The sequence below is a fragment of the Thalassophryne amazonica genome, chromosome 17, assembly GCF_902500255.1.
Source record: "Thalassophryne amazonica chromosome 17, fThaAma1.1, whole genome shotgun sequence".
In the NCBI taxonomy this organism is placed as follows: domain Eukaryota; kingdom Metazoa; phylum Chordata; class Actinopteri; order Batrachoidiformes; family Batrachoididae; genus Thalassophryne; species Thalassophryne amazonica.
The window spans coordinates 40,248,365-40,271,911 of NC_047119.1; the positions used below are offsets into that span (position 1 = coordinate 40,248,365).

Below are 23,547 nucleotides of genomic sequence, written 5' to 3' on the forward strand. Positions count from 1 at the left end.
GAGTTGCATCAGGAAGGCCATCCAGCATAAAACTTGTGCCAAATCAACATGCAGATCTGCGGTAGCGACCCCAAGTGCAAACAAGGAAGCAGCCGAAGAGACTTACTTACTTCTCTGTTCCAACAAGATGCTGTATAACTGGTGATGCAGCAGACAAAATACGCACTATGCACAGTTTCCCCAATTACAGCAACAGAAGCCTGTAACTCCTTCAGCATGGCCTGGCTGTCTTGGTGGCTTCACTCATGTCACTCTGTTAATTTTTTTTAAATTACGATCAAGCCAGAATTCATCTAAATGAATCCATTTATCAGACCTGAACTCACAGACCGTAGATGGACTGTTTCAAATCCAGACCCTGCTGTTGGTGTCGGACCAAACAACCAGGAAAGAAAAGCCAAACTTTCTGACCGATGGAGTCGACAGTGATGTTAGAGCATTCAGAACCACACCACGCCAAAGTTCAACCAGCCAAACACCCTCTGAACAACACCACGCTTCATCTGTTGGGAAGTGATGCTGTGCAGTTCCTGGTGTGGAAGAGAGATTGTGTTTGTGGACGACCTCACAGCGAGGCAAAACAGGATCCAATCAGAAATAGAAGATAAAAGGTGTTTCTTCAGGATGCCATCATCCAGGAAACACTCCTGGACTCTTCCTGCTGACACGTACGTTATTGGTGTGATGCTCGTCTTCACACCCACACGTGGGTAATCAAGAGAGAAATGAACGCATAATTAGTCTGCTGGATGAGTAATTAAATCCTTGTAGATGGTGTGAGGCGTTAGTGAGGATCAGACATGTCGACCAATCAGAGGCCAGCATTCTACCACATCAGTAGGAAGTGCGAGGTGGTTGTGCTGACGCAGCTTATTTTGTGCTACATACACACACACACACACACACAAAGGCGGCACACAACACATTACAAATCAAAATGCAAACGAGCTGTGGAGGATTAAAAATTCAATTAGCAGAGCTAAACAGAGAATTAATTAGCCTAGTGACTCTGAGATGCTTTCTGTCCTCTTCTTCATGTCCTCTGTTTTGTTGCACATTTCTTACTTAATTGCCTCAGACGTTCAGGCACATGCAAAGAAATCGTTTCATTTGCTGACAGTAAAAATGAATCAAACCCGCGATGACCATGTAAAAGAGGAATTGATTGAACTGATGATTGACCTGATTGCTGCAGCTGTGAAGAGTTAAACAGAAGCTGTGCAGTAACATAATAAGGTTTCACTAATCAGCAGACTCTGAGTTTGCCTGAAGGCTTTATAGAAGCTTCTCCGAAGCATAGAACTCATTCGGAGTTGTCACGGGAGTCTTGGTGGCTTCCCTCACTTGTCTTCTTCAGTCTGTATTTCAGGACAGACACATGTATCTAGATTTATCAAAGGTTTCACAAGACTGCTTTCACTGAGCTACAAGAGATACGTAACACTTGAACTCTAGATGGTATATCGACTGACTCATCAAAGAGTGGAATCGTGGAATATGGGGGTTCACCAACGTCCACAGGATGCACTGTGTCTTCTCAGAATATCATCCAGAGTAGACATCATGCATGCTTTGGTCGGAATTCCAGAAAACATAGGAAACCGAGACAATGGACTGTGATGAATCTGAAGGGTGGACAAGGATCAATCTGTAAGCGGGTAATCCACAGTCTGTGACCTCCTGACTTTCTACCGACTTACAGAGAGAAGTTCTTCGAAACCTAGTCATGATGGGTGGCGGTTCTGCCCTGACAGATGGATCTTCTACTTTTAGAGTTCCTTGAAGCTGATCCTTCTGCTGGGACGCTGGATTCCCTGAAACTGATCCTCCTGCTGGAACGATAGATTCTCTGGGGCTTATCATCCTGCTGGGAGGATGGATTCTCTGAACCTGATCCTCCTGCTGGGACATTGTATTCTCTGAGGCTGATCCTTTTCCTGGGACATTGGATTTTCTGAAGCTGCTCGTCATGATGGGATGTTGGATTCTCTGAGGCTGATCATCCTGGAGATTGGATTCTCTGAAGCTGATCATCCTGCTGAGACATTGTCTTTCCGGGATGTTAGGCTCTCTGAGGACGATTTTCCTACTGGGATGCTGGATTCTCTCAGGCTGATCCACCTACTGGAATGTTGGATTCTCTGAGGATGATTGTCCTGCAGGGACTTTGGATTCTCTGAGGATGATTGTCCTGCCAGGATGTTGGAGATCTCTGATTCCAGAGTTCTGGTGTGTGATCTTCTAATTAGCTGCAAGCCACCAAACACTGGTGAGGCTACAAAGGCTGAGAAACAGCTGAAGGTGAGGGATGTTCAGGGATGCTTGAAGATCTTTGAGTAGGACAACGACCCAAATATGTCCTGACAGGACAAGTCAGATGAACTTTTTAAGCTGACCAGTCCAGACCTAAATCCCTCTGAAGACCTTTGCAGAGAGCCTAAATCTGATGTCACTAAATGAAAAATGAGCTGCAGATGGCCGCAAGAAGGTTCTTGAAGAAATGTTTTGACTTGCAGGTGTCTCCAACCCTGATCCTGGACAGCATCTATCGTGGAGGTTTTAAACCCTCCCTATTTGCATTTATTTCTGACCTTTTTCTGAATTCTTCACTTGAAATTAAATCCACTTGCTGATCGGTTTGAGGAGGACGGTAGACATTTACATAACATCCTGTTCTTAGCTAACAGGCCAAAATAGGAGTTTGCTGATGAGGAATCCTTCAATGTGGATGTTACAGTGTCACGAGTCAAGGAGATACGAGCTGATCCCTATTTTAAGAAGAACAGAAGCATTTTCTGTCCAGAGTTGAAGGACCCTTTGGCAGACTGTTGCACAAGAAACAAAAACCCTGTGAGCTGCTGCTAGTGGGTGTTGTGGGACAAAAATGGACAAACACCACATGGTGCTGTTGAAGAACACTTGGATCAGCATTCATCTGCTGGGGACCACAAATGCTAGTCAGACCTTTTCTCAGTGATATCATCCTCCAGACTGACATTAACATCCTGTCAGACACATTCATGAAGAAGCTAAAATTCAGGACCAGCATTTCCCTGTCTTCCTAACCTTACCCAGCTCCCAGAAGTCTATCCCTCAGAACTTCCCTAATTAGCTGCAGGTTCTCTGGGGATTTGGATGCTAATTAACGTGATCAAGAAGGCTCAGAGACACAGATGGTGATCGTTCCCAAAGAGAAGTGTCAGAGCCGGAATGTCCCCAAATCCCTGCACCACCTTCACATGTCTGCTGTGATGAGAACGATGGTAACGGTTCACCGAGGGTGCCGTCGTCACCTCAGTAGGCCATGCTTATTTTCCCTGACAAAGTGATTTACTTTTTTATGTGTTAAAGCATCATTTAAGGTTGTATTTCTGTTTTTTTTTTCAACAACCAAGATTAGTTCTCCAACAAATTTTATTTTAGATTTTGTATGGTACCTCTACTGTACACCAACTATGTACCATCACAGCATAGCACTGCATTTTTTTTTTCTTAGAGTTTGTGTGTCAACAACCACATCACCAGATGGCGTTCTCTGTGGAAAAAGTGCTTAATGTATATTTAGGGAATAACCCTGTTGTGTCTAATGATTTTCGGACGTTAATGCTGGATTTTACGGTCACAGATTGAAGGTTTTTTGAGTAAAACGGATATTTGCGACCATAATGCAGCATTAACATCCACAAATCATCAGCCACAAGGGGGTTATTCCCTTTCTAATCCAATTCCATTGCTTGCATGGTTTATTTTTCTGTAAGTAATTTCACCTGGATTTTCGGCAAAGCTTACCATAGCAACAGCATCTTCATGCCAAACTGAAAATTCTGTGAGCAGACCCACAGATTTCTCCATCTCGTCAACTGCATTGAATAATTCTGTGTTAGAATCCACGTCAATAATTTCGTATGGTATCTTAAATTCACCCATTTCGGCATCGTCTTCGCTCCGCCAGTTTCTCTCGCTCTCAGCTGACAGCGCCATTATTGACATCTGCATAGCAACGCGCACAGTCAGGGTACAGAGTAATACATCAAATGTGAAACGGTCGAATATTTTGCCACCGTAACGCCATATTTTTTGGTCTGAAATCTCACACAATTAACCAATCAGATTTGCAGAACAAATGTAATTGGATTAGAATTACATTTTGCGGCACTGTTATCCTGCGGGGAATGACTGGGTGGGGAACTCGGGGAAACTCGCAAAACATTCTGGCACCAGACCGTCCTGATTTGCATATCAATGTGCCTTTTTCTACAGGTCCTCTAAAGGTCATTGTCCCAACAGAGTCTGTCTCTTCGTACCTTGGTGACACCGCCTTGCTCCACTGTGAGGTTTCCGGTGACCCCGCCCCTGTCATACGCTGGCAGAAGAACCATGAGGACCTGATCCTGACCTTTGACCATAACTCACGGGTGGTAGTGCTACCGTCCGGCTCATTGCAGGTCAGCCGTGTCCAGCCGCCAGACTCGGCCATGTACCGCTGCCTGGCTGATAACCCCAGTAGCACCAGGACAGGGACAGATGCTGAGCTCCACGTGCTACCAGGTGATTACTGAAAACACGCAACTGATTACTTTGATAAACTGATTGATTGATTGATTGATTAATTTCCCTCTTCTAACCCTTGTGAGTGTTTTCATTTATTTATTATTACCCCTTAAACCTCATAGTTGGCCTCAATTTAACACCATATATGCAGGACAACTGTGAATCACCAAAGGAATCCACCAAATAAAAAATATATGTTTTGTTTGATGGATTCATTTGGGGACTATAAGATGGTTTGGTTCCTTGGCCACCCCTACCTCCTGCTTCACATGACCATCCATTCTGACTTTTACCTGATGTAATTCATGCCTATCATAAAAATGTGTTGCTCTAAAATGTGCCTTGTCCCTTCAAGACATAAATTATCCCATAGATTCAAATTCATACATATGAAATGTTTCACAATACAACCCCACGTTAGAAAAGATTGGGATGGTATGGAAAATGAAATGGAGGGAGGGAGAGGGGGAGCGCCAGTGCTTGTTACATTTTCTTTGACTTTTTTTTTCATTGCAGATAGAATATACCAACGGTATTTTGTGTTTTTTTTTCAGGTCAGCTTCATTTCATTCATTTATATGCATCCATTCCTGTATTTCTGGCCTGCAACACAATCCCAAAAAAGTTGGGACACAAAAACATTTCCCACTTTGTAATGTTGCCATTCCTTCTCACAACACTTAAGATGCTTTGGTGTCGAGGACACCAAGCGATAAAATGTTTCAGGTACTATTTTGTCACATTCTTTCTGCAAACACATCTTAAGGTGTCCAAAAGTCCAGTCCAGTATCCGTACCCTGTCCTTCTGCAGCCATGCCTTTGTAATGTGTGCAGAATGTGGTTTTGTCTTGTTGAAAAATGCATGGACGTTTCTGGAAAAGATGTCATCTTGAAGGCAGCGTATATTGATCTCAGTGTACTTTTTCTGCATTAATGCTGCCATCACAGAATTGTAAATGACCTTTGACAAGGGCACTGCCACAACCCTAGACCATGACAGACCCTGGATTTTGGTCTTGTTGCTGATAACAGTCTGGATAGTTCTTTTTGTCTCTGATCCAGAGCACACTGTGTCCATTTTTTCCAAAAAAAGATCTGGATTACTGATTCATCTGACCACAGTAAAGGTTTACACTGTGTGACAGACCAACCCAGATGCTTTCAAGCCCAGAGAAGTTCATGCCCTTTCTTAACAAGATTAACATAAGTCTTACTTCTTCCACAGTAAAGTGCCACTTGTGAATTTCACTCTGTATTATAGTGTTTGATAAAGGTTTCCCAAAGCAATCCCTTGCCCATGTGATTATATCAGTTACTGATGAATGACGGTTCTTGATACAGTGCCGTCTGAGGGGCCGGAGATCATGGGTGTTCAGCTTGGGCTTGCGCTCTTTACTCACTGAAATTCCTCCAGATTTCTGATTTAGATTTTGCAAAGACTAAATCAGGATTGCAATCACCTGTTCACCTAAATTGCCTTTGCCCTAACTTTTTGGGGGATGTGCCTCAGGCCTGATACACAGGAATGGGCATATATTAACAAATTAAATGAAGTTCACCAGAAAAAGCCTGAAATATTTTGGTTCATACGGTCTGCAATGAAATAAAAGTCAAAGTAAATGTAAGAATCTCTTTGGGGACTTTTATTTGCATTTTCCATACTGTCACAACCTTTTCTGATTTGGGGTCTAAATTAGTTATAAAATTTAATTTTCTTTATTAATTTAGAGATGAAAAACTTAACTTTTGATTGCACTTATTTGGTGACCTGAGGCAAACACAGTCTGACCTCTCTAGAAAGGCCATACTGAGATAGTCTGTGCAGCCAATCAGCTGTAGAAGGCTTTATGATGTCATCAGACCAAAACATGGATGTCAGAAGTGACAAGAGAACAAGCCAATTACAGATCAAATGAGGCCTAGCTAACAGCACACTCACCTCTTGACGGAAGCTTTAGTTGTTATTTACAGACTAATTATAATATTTGAGCTAAACCCGCCCTGTGGCCGGAACAAGCAGCTGTCATCAGCTCTTTTTAATTTAATTTTTATTTTGGTGTATTTAATTAGGGAATAACCCTGTTGTGTCTGATGATTTGCGGGTGTTCATGCTGGTTATACGGTCGCAAATTGAGCTTTACCGGCGACACGTTGGCGGAGCCGGTAAAACGGATATTTACGACCGTATAACAACATGAACGTCCACAAATCATCAGACACAAGGGGCTTATTCCCATTCTAATTCCATCGTCTGCACGGTTTATTTTTCTGTAGGTAATTCGGTCAGCGAGGCTTACCGTGAGGCAGCATCGCTCCAACAGCGGTCAGGGTGCGGAGTAATCCATCAAATGTGAAATGGATTACTGTGAAATGAAATATGAAATGGATGTGAAATGAAAGGGAGCATTATGTACAGATATATTGTTATATGGCTGGGGGGGCCTGGCTGCCGGTTTGTTTCTGTTTTTTGGTTTTCCTCCCAGGTGGCTTGCGTTTGGGACTGAGTGGCTGTGTTGCTGAGGCTGTCAGGACCTCACCCTGATCACAGCTGTGGTGCATCTGGATGGATTGGAACATGTTGGCATTTAAGACTGGAGTGCACAGTGTGTATTTGCCAGAGACTCGACCTTGTGACCAGACGGGTGAGATCGTCGTCTTGGGAGCCATCTCATCAACAGCGGATGCTGAGAACGTCCAGGTTTGATGCACAGTCTGTGAAAGAGGAGGGGGTGAGGTCTCACGCTCGTCAGCACACTTCCTGAGGTACGTTAGATTTTGTGACTAACAGTTATACAGTCAGTAAATGTGGTGTCCCTCACACCTTATTGTATTGAGCTGTTTGTTAGTCATGTATCAGCTTCCACTGCGGTGGAGTTTTGTGAACTGGATGTTCCATGCCTGCAGGTTTGGAAGCTGATCAGTAATCAAGCCAGGAAGTGTTTGCTGTTTGTACACCTTTAAGTGTTCTGTGTGTAGAGTGTGGACTCACATAATGGTTCCTTCTTTCACAGACTCGGTTGTTGCGGCCACCTGGGGGGTGTCGGCGGGGTCCTTGGGTCCGAAACAGCTTCTGGCTCCAGACCGTTAGCGCTGCTGGGAGCGCACCACGCCAGGCCGCACCTTTTGTTATTATATTATCACTGTTATGTATTAAATTCAGTTAGCCTTTGAACCGTGCTCTGCTTATTTCATACTGGGTCCTTCAAACGCTGGTCGGTTCTCCGAGCTGCGTCCGACACATAACAGTAGTCTCTGGCCAAACATCACGGACCCAGCGGTAGCAGAGACGGTAACGCGCCGGGAAGGCGGCAGCAGACGTTCAGTGGTTATCCGGATCAGTTGCGGGGCTCTCCGCCCGGAAGGTGCGTGTTTGAGAACCCATTACTGGATACTGATTTGTGCTCTCTTGCAGCCGTGTTCCTGTGTTGTGCCTTATCCGTGGGTCGTGGTGGAGTGTGACTGGCGACGGCTTCGCGTCACGCTCCGACCGGATAAGAGGTGTAAACGGGAGCTGCAAGAGTGCGTTTGTAATGGGTTCACGCGCACGGCGGAGCTCTGTTAGCACGGGTCGCTGGGCTTCCTGTGTTACAGTCGTAGCCCCGTTTCCCCGGACAAAGGTAACTACTGCGTCTGTTGTATCAGCTCCGGCGTTATTTAGTTGAGCACATTTTGGTTGTGTGTTGCACTCAGCTGCGCACATAAAAGCAGCTCGTTTGTTTTTTCTGTCGCCAAAGGGGTTTTTTCATTTTTAGCACTCTGGTTCCCCCTTGTGGTGACTGAATCACGTTACCGTCAAGCTCTTGAGTAGGAACAGGTGTGTTCCATTTGGTTGAGCTTGACGGTATAACTCACTGATTTGTTTTGTGTTAGTTCATTTTGTGTGGGTGTTTTTTGAGTTGGTTTTTGTGTGGGATTTTATTTTTTTGTTGTCCACTATTTGTCTGGGGTTGTGACCCTGCAGCCTGTCTGACAAAGAACAAAAAAACAAAAAAAAACAAAAAAAAGGACCCAAACAACGGTGTGTTGGTCTGTTTGTTTTTTCTTTTATTTCTTTTTGTTTCACATCCCCAGGGTTAGATGGAACGGTCCCCTGGGGGGTGATGGGGTGGTACTTGGGTTGTTTTTTCTCTTTTTTTGTTATGCCCTCTCTTCTTCTCTGACTCCAGCCGGGTGTGCCGTAGTGTCGGCATTGCTGGAGGGGTGCAGTTAGGTTGTGCTGGGCGTCTCCCAGGTAGCCTCTGCACCCGGGAGGGGAGGGGGGGGGGTTTGGGGTGTTTTTTTGTTTCCCCCCCCCCAGTTTCCGCCCTCAGGGTTTGACTGTGGTGTCCTCTGGGGGGGAAAGGGCGTTGGGTCCATCTAGCCGTGGACGGCCGGGGCTGGATCCATTGGTCGTGAGGGGAGGCGTCTCCTGGGGTTGACGAGTGGTCCTCTGGGAGGCGCTGGTAGTCCCCGTGGGTGACGTTGGATCCCAGAGGGACCTCGGCCGTGGTTATTACTCCTGGAGCTGGCGGGTGGCCCTCTGGGGGGTGTTGGTCCCTACGTGTCGTTTGGGGGGAGGAGGGGGGGTATTTTGGCATTTTTGTTTGTGAGCTCAAGTTTGGGTTTTTCTTTTCTCCCCTTCCCTGGGGTTTGATGGAACGGTCCTCTGGGGGGGGGGGGGGAGGGGGGGTATTTTGGCATTTTTGTTTGTGAGCTCAAGTTTGGGTTGTTTTTCTTTTCTCCCCTTCCCTAGGGTTTGATGGAACGGTCCTCTGGGGGGGGGGGGGGGGGGGGGTGGGTGTTTTAGTATTTTTGTTTGTAGGCTTGGGTTTGGGTTGTTTTTCCTTTCTCCCCTTCCCTGGGGTTTGATGGGACGGTCCCCTGGGGAGGGGGGGGGGTGTTTTGGTTGTTTTGTTTTATGACTAATCACACATGTTTGGATAAAGGCTGACCGCACAGGTGTAAGAACTCCTGGCCACACCTGTGCTAAGAGACTGTCAGAAACAAGGGCAAAGATGCAGCCAGTTCAACCAGTCTGTTGGAGGATGAACGCAGACGCGGTTTCCAGCCATGGTCCCTGGAGGGGGGTGTTTCTCCTGGGCCAGGTGTGTGTGGTCGCCGGGAGGCTTCCCGTGAGGGTGGGGTACTGTTATATGGCTGGGGGGGCCTGGCTGCCGGTTTGTTTCTGTTTTTTGGTTTTCCTCCCAGGTGGCTTGCGTTTGGGACTGAGTGGCTGTGTTGCTGAGGCTGTCAGGACCTCACCCTGATCACCTGCGATTCGTCAGGACTCACAGCTGTGGTGCATCTGGATGGATTGGAACATGTTGGCATTTAAGACTGGAGTGCACAGTGTGTATTTGCCAGAGACTCGACCTTGTGACCAGACGGGTGAGATCGTCGTCTTGGGAGCCATCTCATCAACAGCGGATGCTGAGAACGTCCAGGTTTGATGCACAGTCTGTGAAAGAGGAGGGGGTGAGGTCTCACGCTCGTCAGCACACTTCCTGAGGTACGTTAGATTTTGTGACTAACAGTTATACAGTCAGTAAATGTGGTGTCCCTCACACCTTATTGTATTGAGCTGTTTGTTAGTCATGTATCAGCTTCCACTGCGGTGGAGTTTTGTGAACTGGATGTTCCATGCCTGCAGGTTTGGAAGCTGATCAGTAATCAAGGCAGGAAGTGTTTGCTGTTTGTACACCTTTAAGTGTTCTGTGTGTAGAGTGTGGACTCACATAATGGTTCCTTCTTTCACAGACTCGGTTGTTGCGGCCACCTGGGGGGTGTCGGCGGGGTCCTTGGGTCCGAAACAGCTTCTGGCTCCGGACCGTTAGCGCTGCTGGGAGCGCACCACGCCAGGCCGCACCTTTTGTTATTATATTATCACTGTTATGTATTAAATTCAGTTAGCCTTTGAACCGTGCTCTGCTTATTTCATACTGGGTCCTTCAAACGCTGGTCGGTTCTCCGAGCTGCGTCCGACACATAACATATATAGCAGTAAATCGCAATACAAAACAACAAAATGTGGTGTTCCACAGGGATCCATATTAGGTCCTCTTCTTTTTATTATTTACATAAACGACTTTATAAATTCATCAGATATATTACACAAAATTATTTTTGCAGATGACACAAATCTTTTTTATCACATAAAAATCTTCAGTTTCTCCAAAACACAGTTAATGAAGAATTAACGAAAGTGGATATTTGGCTCAAATGCAATAAACTATCTTTAAACATTAATAAAACTCACTACATTATGTTCCGTTCTAACAGATCTCGGATAAATATTGAAAATGTACAGATAGAGATTAATGGAATTGGCATTGAAAGAGCACAGTACATAAAATTTTTAGGTATATATATTGATGAATTTTTATATTTTAAAAAACAAATTGATGAATTGACAAGTATGTTATCGAAATATGTTGGATTATTCTATAAAATTCGACATTATCTCCCTCTCAAAGCTCTTATAACACTTTATCAAACTTTATTTGAACCACATTTGAATTACTGCAATATTATATGGTATAACACGTATCCTAGTTATCTCAATAAATTGATTGCTTTGCAAAAGAAAGTGATCCGTGTTATAACCTGGTCCGAATATAATGCTTCTTCTGATCCTCTCTTTTGTAGGCTTAAGCTTCTGAAGCTAACTGAGAGCAACATATTTCAGAACGCATGCATGATGTATAATGTCGTATATAAGCGAAATGAAAGACTTTGCCAACTAATCCCAGTTACTTATCCAACTCATGAATATAACACAAGAAGAAAAAAAATCAGGTGAAGGGCAAAAAGCGTAAACTGAAATGTACTAATTTTAGCATTACATGCAAAGGTCCACAGTTCTGGAATGCAATTGACGATACAATACAAAACTCAGTATCGTTAAATATATTTAAGAAACTTTTCAAAAATGACTCGTTGCTGCATTATACTCAGGCTAGACCCTAATAGTAAATAATACAAAACAATGTGTATATAATGTACACAACAATGAAATTCAAATGCATTATAATTAAATGTCTTTGTACCTTGTTTTTTTTAATGCCTCTGTCACGACTGTAAATGTAAGAAAAATTGCTGCCGCAAATAATTGAATGTGTTTGATGATGTACCTTTGTGAATATGACTGCAAAAATCAGTATGAGATTAGTTGATGGGATAAGTGCAATATCATTTCCAGATAATGTGGGACTGTATGAATGTGTGTGTGGGAGTGCTTGATGCATCCATAGGGGTTGGGGTGGTGGGTGTTTTGTTTTTTTTTTTACTGTTGTATTGTAATATATCTTGTGCTTAGGACTCCTTTTATAAGCTAAGGTAGCTTCTTGGGAGATCCTTTTTACAAATTTCAAGAAAGCTTTCTCAAATGCATACTTTCTGAAATGTAAATGAAATGTCTTTCTTTGAAATATTTGTAAATAAATTTGTAAATTTGTTACAATTTGTAAAAATTTGTTTGTTATAATGGTAATTCTGTGTCAGAATCCACATCAATACTTTCGTGTGGTAGCTTGAATTCACCCATTTGGCGTCGTCGTCCGTACGCAACTTTCTCTCACTCTAAGCTAACAGCGCCATTATGACATCTGCATAGCAGCACGCACGCAGCTGGTGTTCTGTCGAATTGTGTGTCTCGTTGCATAAATCAACATTTCTGCGTCCTGACAATAGTCAGTTGCGTGGAGGGGTGTCCTGTCAACAGGAATGACATCTCATCAGAACACTGGTCAGGGCACAGAGTAATACATTCATGTGAAATGTGAAACGGTTGAATATTTTGCCACTGTTACCCCGATATTATATGGTCTGAAATCTTACACGATAAACCAATCAGATTTGCGAAAAAAATGTAATTGGATTAGAATTTTATTAAGCAGGTTAGTCCCACTGAGATCTACATTTCTTTTGCAAGGGAGACCTGGACAATTATAAAGTTTTCAATTCACCTAACCTTAACTTTTGATTTGTCTTTGGATGTGGGAGGAAACCGGAGCACCCAGAGGAAACCCAAACAAACGGGGAGAACTTGCAAACTCCACACAGAAAGCTCACAGGTGGGAATCAAACCCATGACCTTCTTGCTGTGAGGCAACAGTGCTAGTTCCTGAGCCTGGTTCTGCTGGAGGTTTCTTCCTATTAAAAGGGAGTTTTTCCTTCCCACTGTCGCCAAGTGCTTGCTCACAGGGGGTCGTTTTGACCGTTGGGGTTTTTCTGTAATTATTGTATGGCTTTTGCCTTACAATATAAAGCGCCTTGGGGCAGCTGTTTGTTGTGATTTGGTGCTATATAAATAAAATTGGTTTGATTTGATTTGCTAACCACTAAGCCACTGTGCTGCCTGACTGTAAATAAATATGTATGTATATGTATATGTGTGTATATGACTGTAAATGAATATGGTGGAAGAAGAAGGATCGCCCTGGCCGAACTCTGCGCTCAGTCAATGCATTTAAGATTATTAGTTTGTTTTCGGCGCACAGACACAACCGTCTCAGTCCACCAGCTGCAAACGGTACCTTGAATGCCTTCAATAGAGATGTAAATTGTTACAGACCGGCATCCCATCCAGGGAAAGTTGTCAACTGTGATCCACTTCCAATCTGGACATAAACACGGGCAGCAACGGACCTCAGGCCCTGGATCGGACTGACTTCTACTTCTTTGAGCATGTTGGTTTTAAACAGCTCTAAATCAAAGCTAAACGGGTTCAAACTGGTTTTAATGCCTTTTGGTTTCAGATAATAGAGTTTAAATGTGCTTTCTATTAAGTATAACGTGGTTTGAACAGGTATAAACTGGTCCTTTGTTTGTGTGTTCTTAGCCAGATGTAGCAGGTGGGGGCGCTGGTTTTCAAAATTGATTGAAAAATATTGATTAAAAAAAGATCATAGATCCTTATCCAGGTCAGAATCCCCTAACCTGACCTCTGTCAAACTCCAAGAAGTTCTTTTCACATGGTTTTGAGGTGTCCCGCTAGTAAACGTCAGTACATCGTGTTGTTGTGATTTGCAGTTATTGATCACTTTTGTGGTCAAGATTTGATTGTTTCAGTTTTTTAAGGCCCCTTTTTGTTTCTCCATCAGAACCCGGGCTGATCAGGAACCTGCAGTTCCTCCAGCGTCCGTCCGCAGTCACAGCTCTTCTGGGAACTGACGCTGTTCTGGAATGTTCTGCCACCGGATATCCGACTCCGAGTATCCAGTGGAGGAGAGGGGAGGAGCTAATCCAGAGCTGGTCAGTCCTTCTTCCTGTTTGTTGTGACCAATCCTGAATCACGGTGGAGTGAGTAGCAGTCCAACGCAGGGGCTAACTACTACCTACACCTACATGCCATAGTTTAGCTAACATTAAAACATTGCTCTGATCACAGAGTGTTTAATTCCGCCATAATTTAGTGTAAAATATAAAGTTTGTGAGGTTTTTAAATATGCATTAAAAGTTTTGTTTTTAACCCTTAGCTGTTTTCTTTAAAGTATTCTGAAAAAATATTTTTATTGCTCTGCCGCACAAACAAGGTAAAACCTAAATATTTGAGAGCAAACCCTTAATTAATCATCCAATCAGCTGATTAATGATGTCATAATCATTAGATTACTTGATTATTTTGGCCCCGCCCACAAAAGAAAGGATGGAGGACTGAAAGGAAATTATTCAGTTTTAATCTTTCATCTGTCAACAGGATGTTGTTTTTTATTTTAGATTTTATGTTTTTCTTTGTTTTTAATTGATGTCTAATCTGATTGGTGACGTTTTAATGCTTTCTGTATTGATGTTACATTTAATTAAAGCTCCTTAACATCATGTTCTGTTTTAGCGGCCGTGTCCAAATACTTATGGATCAGCAGGTTTGTCATTGTGAGAATGTTTCCATGGTAACGTGTTGTTATGGTGTGTGTAGGAATAAGAAGTTCTCTCTGCTGGCCGGCAGTAATCTGATCATCAGGAGCGTCACCGATGATGATTCTGGTTCTTACGGCTGCACGGCCGCCAACAAAATCCACAACATCACCGCCACCGCGCAGCTCAGCGTGCACGGTGAGTGCGCGCACACACACACAATTTTCACAGTGTTCACAAGTCTTCGCCCCAGCTGAGTCCCACAGTGCACTGCAGGAAGAAGTAATTACTACAAAAATGTCCATTTACAGTGAGACGCTCATCAGCAGGTGAATGGATGAATGATGTGAAACGTAAACTCAAATGATAGCAGGTGGTGAACAGATGCCTGGTGGGAGGTGATTGGATGAATGTAAGCAGTGAGTGGATGAGTGTTGGTGATGAACAGGTGAGTGGTGGGAGGTGAGCGGCTGAGTGATGTTGGGCTGTACTGCGTCCACACTGAGGGACAAAGACTGTGCTCCACAATCAAACTTAGACATTAAAAATGAACCGTTACGCGTCTGTTTGCTTCAGGAAGTTTTGATTAATAAAATATGATTTTATTTATTTACTGAGACACAGCTGCAGAAACATAAACAGCTGAAAGATGTTTGTTTGGTCTTTGTTGTCCCCAGGAGGCCATTTGGTTTGCAGGTAAAAAGACAAACAGATGCCAGCTTGTCGATTCAGTGGGTTCTTTAATTGTGGCACAAATTTCACACTGAAATGCTTCAGGCTGTCAGGTCAACAAAAATCAATCAAAGAATCACAGCAGCTCACACACACACACACACACACACACACACACACACACACACACACACACACACACACACACACACACACACACACCTTTCTCACTTTATGACATGAAGTAAAAACCCCAAACAAAAGCAAAGGCTTCCGTTTTGTGCACGCCACATGTCCCCTGCGCACACGTCACCTATCCTGTTTATGTACATCACATGCCCTCTGTGGGCACGTTACCTGACCCGAACTCAAAATCTCTGGCATAGGAGGCACATGCTCTGACCAGTCGGCTAAGAACACGAACTCTGGCTTGAGTGGCCAGAATATCCTTTGGCTGTCAAGGGAGTGAGTCACGTGTCTTCTGCGCACGTCACGTATCCTCTGTGCATGTGACACGTGTCCTGTGCTGGTGTTAAAATGATTACGGGTTCACGTGCTCATTAATTAGCTTTGTCAGAGGTTGTTTGTGCTGCTGCAGCGCTGATGTATACAGGCGTGTGCATGTGCGTGTGCATGTGCATGTCGTGGCACCACTGGTCACTGACCATCATATGATGAGGATAACAAGCGTGCACGTTGTTTTCGTTAATAATGAGTGCAGCTCTGCTCATTACCTACTTGCGGTTAGCAGCTGATTGGACTTGGAGAGATTTCCAGGATGCGCTGTAGCTATCAGTCATCTTTGCTCTCCAGCAACTACACTGACCCCGTGTGCTGCAGAACATTTCAGTTAACTCCTCCCACTTTTAGTCAATGCTATCTTAAAAAAATTCTATACCAGGTTATAAATGATTTCTTGTGCTGGCCCTGATAAAACTGATAAAAGTAAAATAAGCCAAAGTGCACCAGAAAAAAAAACATGACAGATTAATAGCCATTTAATCCCTAATCATTACTTAACATTTGGAACCAACTTTTAGTGAGCTGAAGGTCACTCTCATCCACCTACGGCCACTTACTTTCATCCTTGGATTTATAGCAGCTTGTCAGTCAGGGTTGTTTTTGGATTCAAATCTTATCTGTGGGAAAACTGTACGACTAATACCATGACTGGTTATGATGGACCTTCCCAAAACTCACCTGTTCACCTTTTTGTTTTGTCAATGTCCACAAACAACACCAATTTTGAGAACATTCCAGTTTTCTCACTCGTTCCATTAATGTTACTGAGGGGGCGGTTCCAAACATGATGTCACCAAAGTTGACTCACATCTGTGAGCGTTTATCAGCAGCAGGTGAAATCGTGCTAATTTTCCCTTGTTTATGACTTCATTTCTCAGGGCATATGGCACCAAAAATAAAACACAATACATCAATATTTTCAAAATTCTTTATTTATTTAGAATCATCGGATCATTTGGCATTTCATTTAGCAGAGATATGCAGTTTAATGTGACAGTGGTGTGATCTAAACCTGGAGGCATCATCATCATCATCACACTGAAAACAAGAGGATATAATAACTGTCAGTCAAAAGCAGGAAACTGAAAAATGAAGCCAACAAGCAAGTGCCAAAACCTGCAGTTCCTCAAATGGCCATAAAAGTGAGTCAATTTACATAGACCCCCATGTTAAAATGTCCAACTTTACAATGAAAATAAACATATTTACAGCTTCTGCTTCAGTATAGTATGTTTTAATTTGAGGGACTGCCAGGTGGTTAGTGTCTTTGGTTTCATTGTGGAAGGTTTCCGGTTCAAACCCCACCCCTGCCACATTTCTCCATGTAATGTGGAGTTGTGTTAGGAAGGGCATCCAGTGTAAAACCTGTGCCAATTGTACATGCAGATCCACTTTGCATTTGCTGTGGTGACCCCGAGTGCAAACAAGGAAGCAGCCATAAGGACTTTTTTTGTGGGGAACCAAAAATACATGGCCTTTTGTCTGCTGAGTCATTTCATATCCAGTTGTGTCACTCACTGAATTTGCTTCTTGTTTTGGCTGCTCCTGTTAGGGGGTCGTCACAGCAGATCAATCGTTTCCATCTCACCCTATCCTCTCTAATTTAATGTCACACCAACCACCTGCATGTCCTCTCTCAGTACATCCATAAACCTCCTCTTTGGCCTCCCTCTTCTCCTCTTGTCTGGTGGCTCCATCCTCAGCATCTTTTTCCCTATATACCCTGGGTCCCTCCTCTGCACATGCTCAAACCATCTCAATCTTGCCTCTCTGAGTTTGTCTCCAAACTAGCCCACTTGAGTTGTCCCTCTGATATGTTCATTCCTAATCCTGTCCATTCTCGTCACTCCCAAAGAGAATCACAACATCTTCAGCTCTGCCACCTCCAGCTTTACCTCCTGTCTTTTTGTTAGTGCCACGTCTCTAAGCCCTACAACATAGCTGGTCTCACTACTGTCTTATAGACTTTTTCCTTCACTCTTGCAGATATTCTTCGGTCACAAATCACTCCTGCCACCTTTCTCCACCCACTCCACCCTGCCTACACTCTTTTCTTCACCTCTCTGCCACACTCTCTATTACTTTCAACAGTTGACCCCAAGTATTTACACTCATTTACTTTCACCACTTCTACTTCTTGTAACCACACTATTCACACACATAGACTCAGTCTTGTTCCTACTGACTTTCATTCCCTTGCTCTCCAGAGCATATCTCCACCTTTCCATGTTAGACTCAACCTGCTCTCTACTGTCACTACACATCACAATGTCATCTGCAAACATCATAGTCTATGGGGACTCTTGTCTGATCTCATCTGTCAACCTGTCCATCACCATTGCAAACAAGAAATGACTCAGAGTTTGTTGTAATCCCACCTCCACCTTGAATGAGTCTGTCATTCCTACTGCGCATCTCACTGCTGTCACACTATCCTTGTACATGCCCTGCACTAACCTCACATATGTCTCTGCCACTCCAGACTTCCTCATACAATACCAGAACTCTTCTCTTGGCACCCTGTCATAAGCTTTCTCTAAATCCACACACACACACAGTGTAACTCCTTCTGTCCTTCTCTATACTTCTCCATCAGTATTCTCAGAGTAAACATTGCATCTGTAGTGGTCTTTCTCGGCATGAAACCATATTGCTGGTCACAAATCTTCACCTTTTTCTAAGCCTAGTTTCTACTACTTTTTCCCATAACTTCATTCTGTGGTTGATCAACTTTATGCCTCTGTACTTACTGCAGCTCTGCACATCACCCTTATTTTTGAAAATAGGAACAAGCACACTTTGTCTCCATTCCTCAGACATCCTCTCACTTTCCAAGATTTTATTAAACAATCTGGTTAGAAACTCTACTGCCATCTCTCCAAGACATTTCCATGTCTCCACTAGAATGTCATCTGAACCAACTGCCTTTCCACTCTTCGTCCTTTTCATAGCTGCCATCACTTCATCCTTACTAATCTCTTGTACTTTCTGATTTACTCTCTCCACGTCATCCAGCCTTTTCTTCATTCACTCAGTGATTACTGTATTTTATTTTTATGGCTTTCAAAATAATGTGCTAATTTAAATACACTCAACAAAAATATAAACGCAGCACTTTTGGTTTTGCTCCCATTTTGTATGAGATGAACTCAAAGATCTAAAACTTTTACCACATACACAATATCACCATTTCCCTCAAATATTGTTCACAAACCAGTCTAAATCTGTGATAGTGAGCACTTCTCCTTTGCTGAGATAATCCATCCCACCTCACAGGTGTGCCATATCAAGATGCTGATTAGACACCATGATTAGTGCACAGGTGTGCCTTAGACTGCCCACAATAAAAGGCCACTCTGAAAGGTGCAGTTTTATCACACAGCACAATGCCACAGATGTCGCAAGATTTGAGGGAGCGTGCAATTGGCATGCTGACAGCAGGAATGTCAACCAGAGCTGTTGCTCGTGTATTGAATGTTCATTTCTCTACCATAAGCCGTCTCCAAAGGTGTTTCAGAGAATTTGGCAGTACATCCAACCAGCCTCACAACCGCAGACCACGTGTAACCACACCAGCCCAGGACCTCCACATCCAGCATGTTCACCTCCAAGATCGTCTGAGACCAGCCACTTGGACAGCTGCTGAAACAATCGGTTTGCATAACCAAAGAATTTCTGCACAAACTGTCAGAAACCGTCTCAGGGAAGCTCATCTGCATGCTCGTCGTCCTCATTGGGGTCTCGACCTGACTCCAGTTCGTTGTTGTAACCGACTTGAGTGGGCAAATGCTCACATTCGCTGGCGTTTGGCACGTTGGAGAGGTGTTCTCTTCACGGATGAATCCCAGTTCACACTGTCCAGGGCAGATGGCAGACAGCGTGTGTGGCGTTGTGTGGGTGAGCGGTTTTCTGATATCAATGTTGTGGATCGAATGGCCCATGGTGGCGGTGGGGTTATGGTATGGGCAGGCGTCTGTTATGGACGAAGAACACAGGTGCATTTTATTGATGGCATTTTGAATGCACAGAGATACAGTGACGAGATCCTGAGGCCCATTGTTGTGCCATACATCCAAGAACATCACCTCATGTTGCAGCAGGATAATGCACGGCCCCATGTTGCAAGGATCTGTACACAATTCTTGGAAGCTGAAAATGTCCCAGTTCTTGCATGGCCGGTATACTCACCGGACATGTCACCCATTGAGCATGTTTGGGATGCTCTGGACCGGCGTATACGACAGCGTATACCAGTTCCTGCCAATATCCAGCAACTTCGCACAGCCATTGAAGAGGAGTGGACCAACATTCCACAGGCCACAATTGACAACCTGATCAACTCTATGCGAAGGAGATGTGTTGCACTGCATGAGGCAAATGGTGGTCACACCAGAAACTGACTGGTATCCCCCCCCAATAAAACAAAACTGCACTTTTCAGAGTGGCCTTTTATTGTGGACAGTCTAAGGCACACCTGTGCACTAATCATAGGGTCTAATCAGCATCTTGATATGGCACACCTGTGAGGTGGGATGGATTATCTCAGCAAAGGAGAAGTGCTCACTATCACAGATTTAGACTGGTTTGTGAACAATATTTGAGGGAAATGGTGATATTGTGTATGTGGAAAAAGTTTTAGATCTTTGAGTTCATCTCATACAAAATGGGAGCAAAACCAAAAGTGTTGCGTTTATATTTTTGTTGAGTGTAAATTAATTACAGCATCCATAATGTGTTCATTTGTGTAAAACCAATTAAATGCACTTTGATCTGTTTTGTTTTTACGTCAATGATTTGGTCTGTTAATACTGACTGTTTTTGAGAGTAAAAACTGGTTTGGGTGTGTGTCCCTGTGGACACCTTTTTGCACGTCTTAAACAACATCAGTGAAGAAGGGTTTTCCTTCTTTATATCAGCACTTTCACAGTGCACAGAATAGTTTGGTGTTTATCTCTGACATGAGGAATACAAGAGTCTCATTTTTTTCCTGCTGACACATGTAGGTGAAATATCTGTTTTCATACCACAGTAACTTGCTTTAATAACTGTTATTGTTATAGCTCCAATGTGGTGGTTTTGTGCGTGAACACTCTGAAAATGCTGATTAGACGTTAATTATTGTTCATTAAACATACACACAGATCTCCAACAGGTTAAAAACACTTTTAAAATGTTTGATTCATGATGATTTTCATCCAAATTTTAATGTTTAATGGGCAGATTTGAAAATGAAATGGTCTTGGATCCAATTATTAAAGGGGCCGTATTGTGGCACATTAGCTTTTATCTATCTTTTACATTTTAACTTTTAATATTTAATGTTCAACATCTTCAAAGTCCCTGTGAGACGCAAGGCACGACCCAGGACCCCTTCGTAGGAAGCAGCTTAAGTAGATGGTTTAATTGGTGTTAACTGTAGTTGAGTGGAAATGTTAAGTTGACAGGGACATAATTACACTGATGAGACAGACCTGGGGAGACACAACAGGAAGAAAGCCATGATACTTCAAAATAGCACAGGAAGTGCAGTAGATGGGACAGACGTGTGAAAGTCCCATAATTCACTGAGTGTTTTTACAGATATTCTCCTGATATAAGCAGAATCTATGACAAACAGCTTGTTTAGCACCTCTGTGACATAGGTAACATATGTAAATAACCCTGCCCCCCAACCCAAAAAAACCTCTCATACGAAAAGTGAAAATTGCTACATCTCTCTCTCTCTCTCTCTCTCACACACACACACACACACACACACACACACACACACACACACACACACACACACACACACACACACACACACACACACACACACACACACACACACCATAACTGAAGTGATAAAAATTTTCTAAATACATTTTGCAGTGCAGTAATAAATAATGCTCATTATGTTCACAATGCTACATTTTTACAAAATTCATCGACTGCACAGTTTATTTTTATACATTATAATATTTCTGTAATTGTTTTTAAAACTGTATCTTTTTTCAGCATTGTTTTTGTGTTTCTGAGAGCCTGTGCATGTGGTTTGTGATTGGAGGGGTGATATTTACAAAAAAAGAAAAATTATGCATACGATTTAATGTGAGTAATGTAGATTAATTTATTGCAAATCTTGTAATTCATTAGATTAATTTTTATCACCTGACAGCACTACTTATTTTATTTTATTAGATGTTCTGATTTTATTAATGGTGTGTGTGACTGCAGAGTTGGTGTGTCAACAGTCACAGTTTCATAATGGAGAAAAAGTAAAACAACAAAGACTGAGTTAGTTCGTTAGAAGGCACATGGGAGACTCGTCTGGGCTTGATGTCTTTTTTTTCCAAAGATGTTTCAGGTGTTTGGGATCGCCACACCAGATCTGATACAGATCCAGGGATTAAAGTTCTCTGTCGCTACGATGGATTTCCATCAACTGGGCTGCCAAAAGGCAGGGTCACGCTGACGTGAAATCAAGGCTGATATATAAAATTTACCATGGCTCCGGGACACATATGCGCCACTTCCAAAACATTCAAAAATCGATTTTTATAATAACGTTTTGTTTTTTCTCTTGGCAGTGAGTTCCTGTGTCTGTTCCTCTGTGTCCTGTCTGCACTGCAGGAGGAGGAGGGGAGAGTCGCAGTGTGTTTGAGTGTCTCACAGCGCAGTGACGACACAGCAAGCAAAGAGCAGAGTTTTACAACCATTTTTTAAAACTTTTCTTTTCTTTCAAGGTCTGCTCTATGTGCCTCTGTGAGTGTTCTCACTGTGGTTAAACTAAAAACACAGCTGCAGACCCACTATTCGTTGACAACAAACATTAATGCTTGTTTTCCCCCCAAAATACACCTAAAGTCTCTTTCTGAGACAGCATGATGCTCATAATGCACTGATAAAACCTTCTTACCTCTCAATCAGGTCACGCTTTCCACGTAAATACACAAATTCTTGATTGTTCCTGCTCAAAGACTGCAAACCCAGGGTGCATCCAGACAGAAAGAGGGTATTGTGGGGGGTGGGGGTGGTGTGCCCTCCACAACATCCCTTGATTAAAGGTCCACTGTTGAAGACCTTTTTCATACTACTACTTCTTATAATAGTAATAATAATAACTAATAATTTTAACAACTAAAGTGTTTAAATCGGTATTACTCTGCACCTAAGTTTTGCTGTGGTTCTAACCCTAACCCTAACCCTAATTAACTAAAGTGGGATGTGAAGCAATATTTTTTTAAATGTAATCTCTGAGCTCAAGCATTACTGGGTCTGTATGGAGTTCCAGCTTTAAAATCAGATGAGGGAAGCCAAAAAATATGAAAATGCTTACAGCTGTTGTGGTTCGTTATCAAACAAATATTGGATATGTAGGTTGTGATATCCGTTTTGGTTAAAGGCAAAGAAAAAATGAAAATATGCAAAAGAAAATACAAATACAACACACATTAAGCAGTACAACTAATTTGGGGGACAGGATTGGGGTGAGACAATGGTCATCAAAAATCCGTCCAGAATGCATCCCTTGACACTAAAACCCCTAAAACCCTGCCAACAAAGGTCCACTTTCACCAAAAAAGAAACCCCCCATTTCAGATCCAGGCTACAGGCCTGAAATCTTTATTGGTACTGAATGAAGTAAAAGCCATAGAACAGCTGTCCCTTAAAATGTGTTTATCTTGAAGAATTTAAATAATGTGTAGGTTAAAGTCTTTCTACAGTGGGGCAAAAAAGTATTTAGTCAGCCCCTGATTGTGCAAGTTCTCCTACTTAGAAATACTTTTTTGCCCCACTGTGTAATATGATACTGCATTAGAAAAGAGCAGCAATGGTTATTGAGTGAAATATAATCTTGCTCAGCAGGAGAACAATTTGTTGTTTTCTTAACTGTCTCCAGCTTGTTTTCCCTTAAACTCTAGGACGCAATTACAAAAGGGTTTCTATAAAAAAGGTATCTACCTTTTTATAGAAACTTGTATGAAC

General features: G+C 42.9%; 1 protein-coding gene across 1 annotated transcript in view; it reads left to right on the plus strand.

Annotated features, from left to right (window-relative positions):
- The window catches only part of dcc (DCC netrin 1 receptor), a 217,789-nt gene that overhangs the window by 12,867 nt on the left and 181,375 nt on the right, over positions 1-23,547 (plus strand). Inside the window, exons 2-4 of the mRNA XM_034191788.1 lie at positions 4,261-4,548; positions 13,632-13,782; positions 14,447-14,583. Coding sequence (XP_034047679.1) covers positions 4,261-4,548; positions 13,632-13,782; positions 14,447-14,583 — 576 coding nt within the window. The remainder of the gene's footprint in view (positions 1-4,260; positions 4,549-13,631; positions 13,783-14,446; positions 14,584-23,547) is intronic.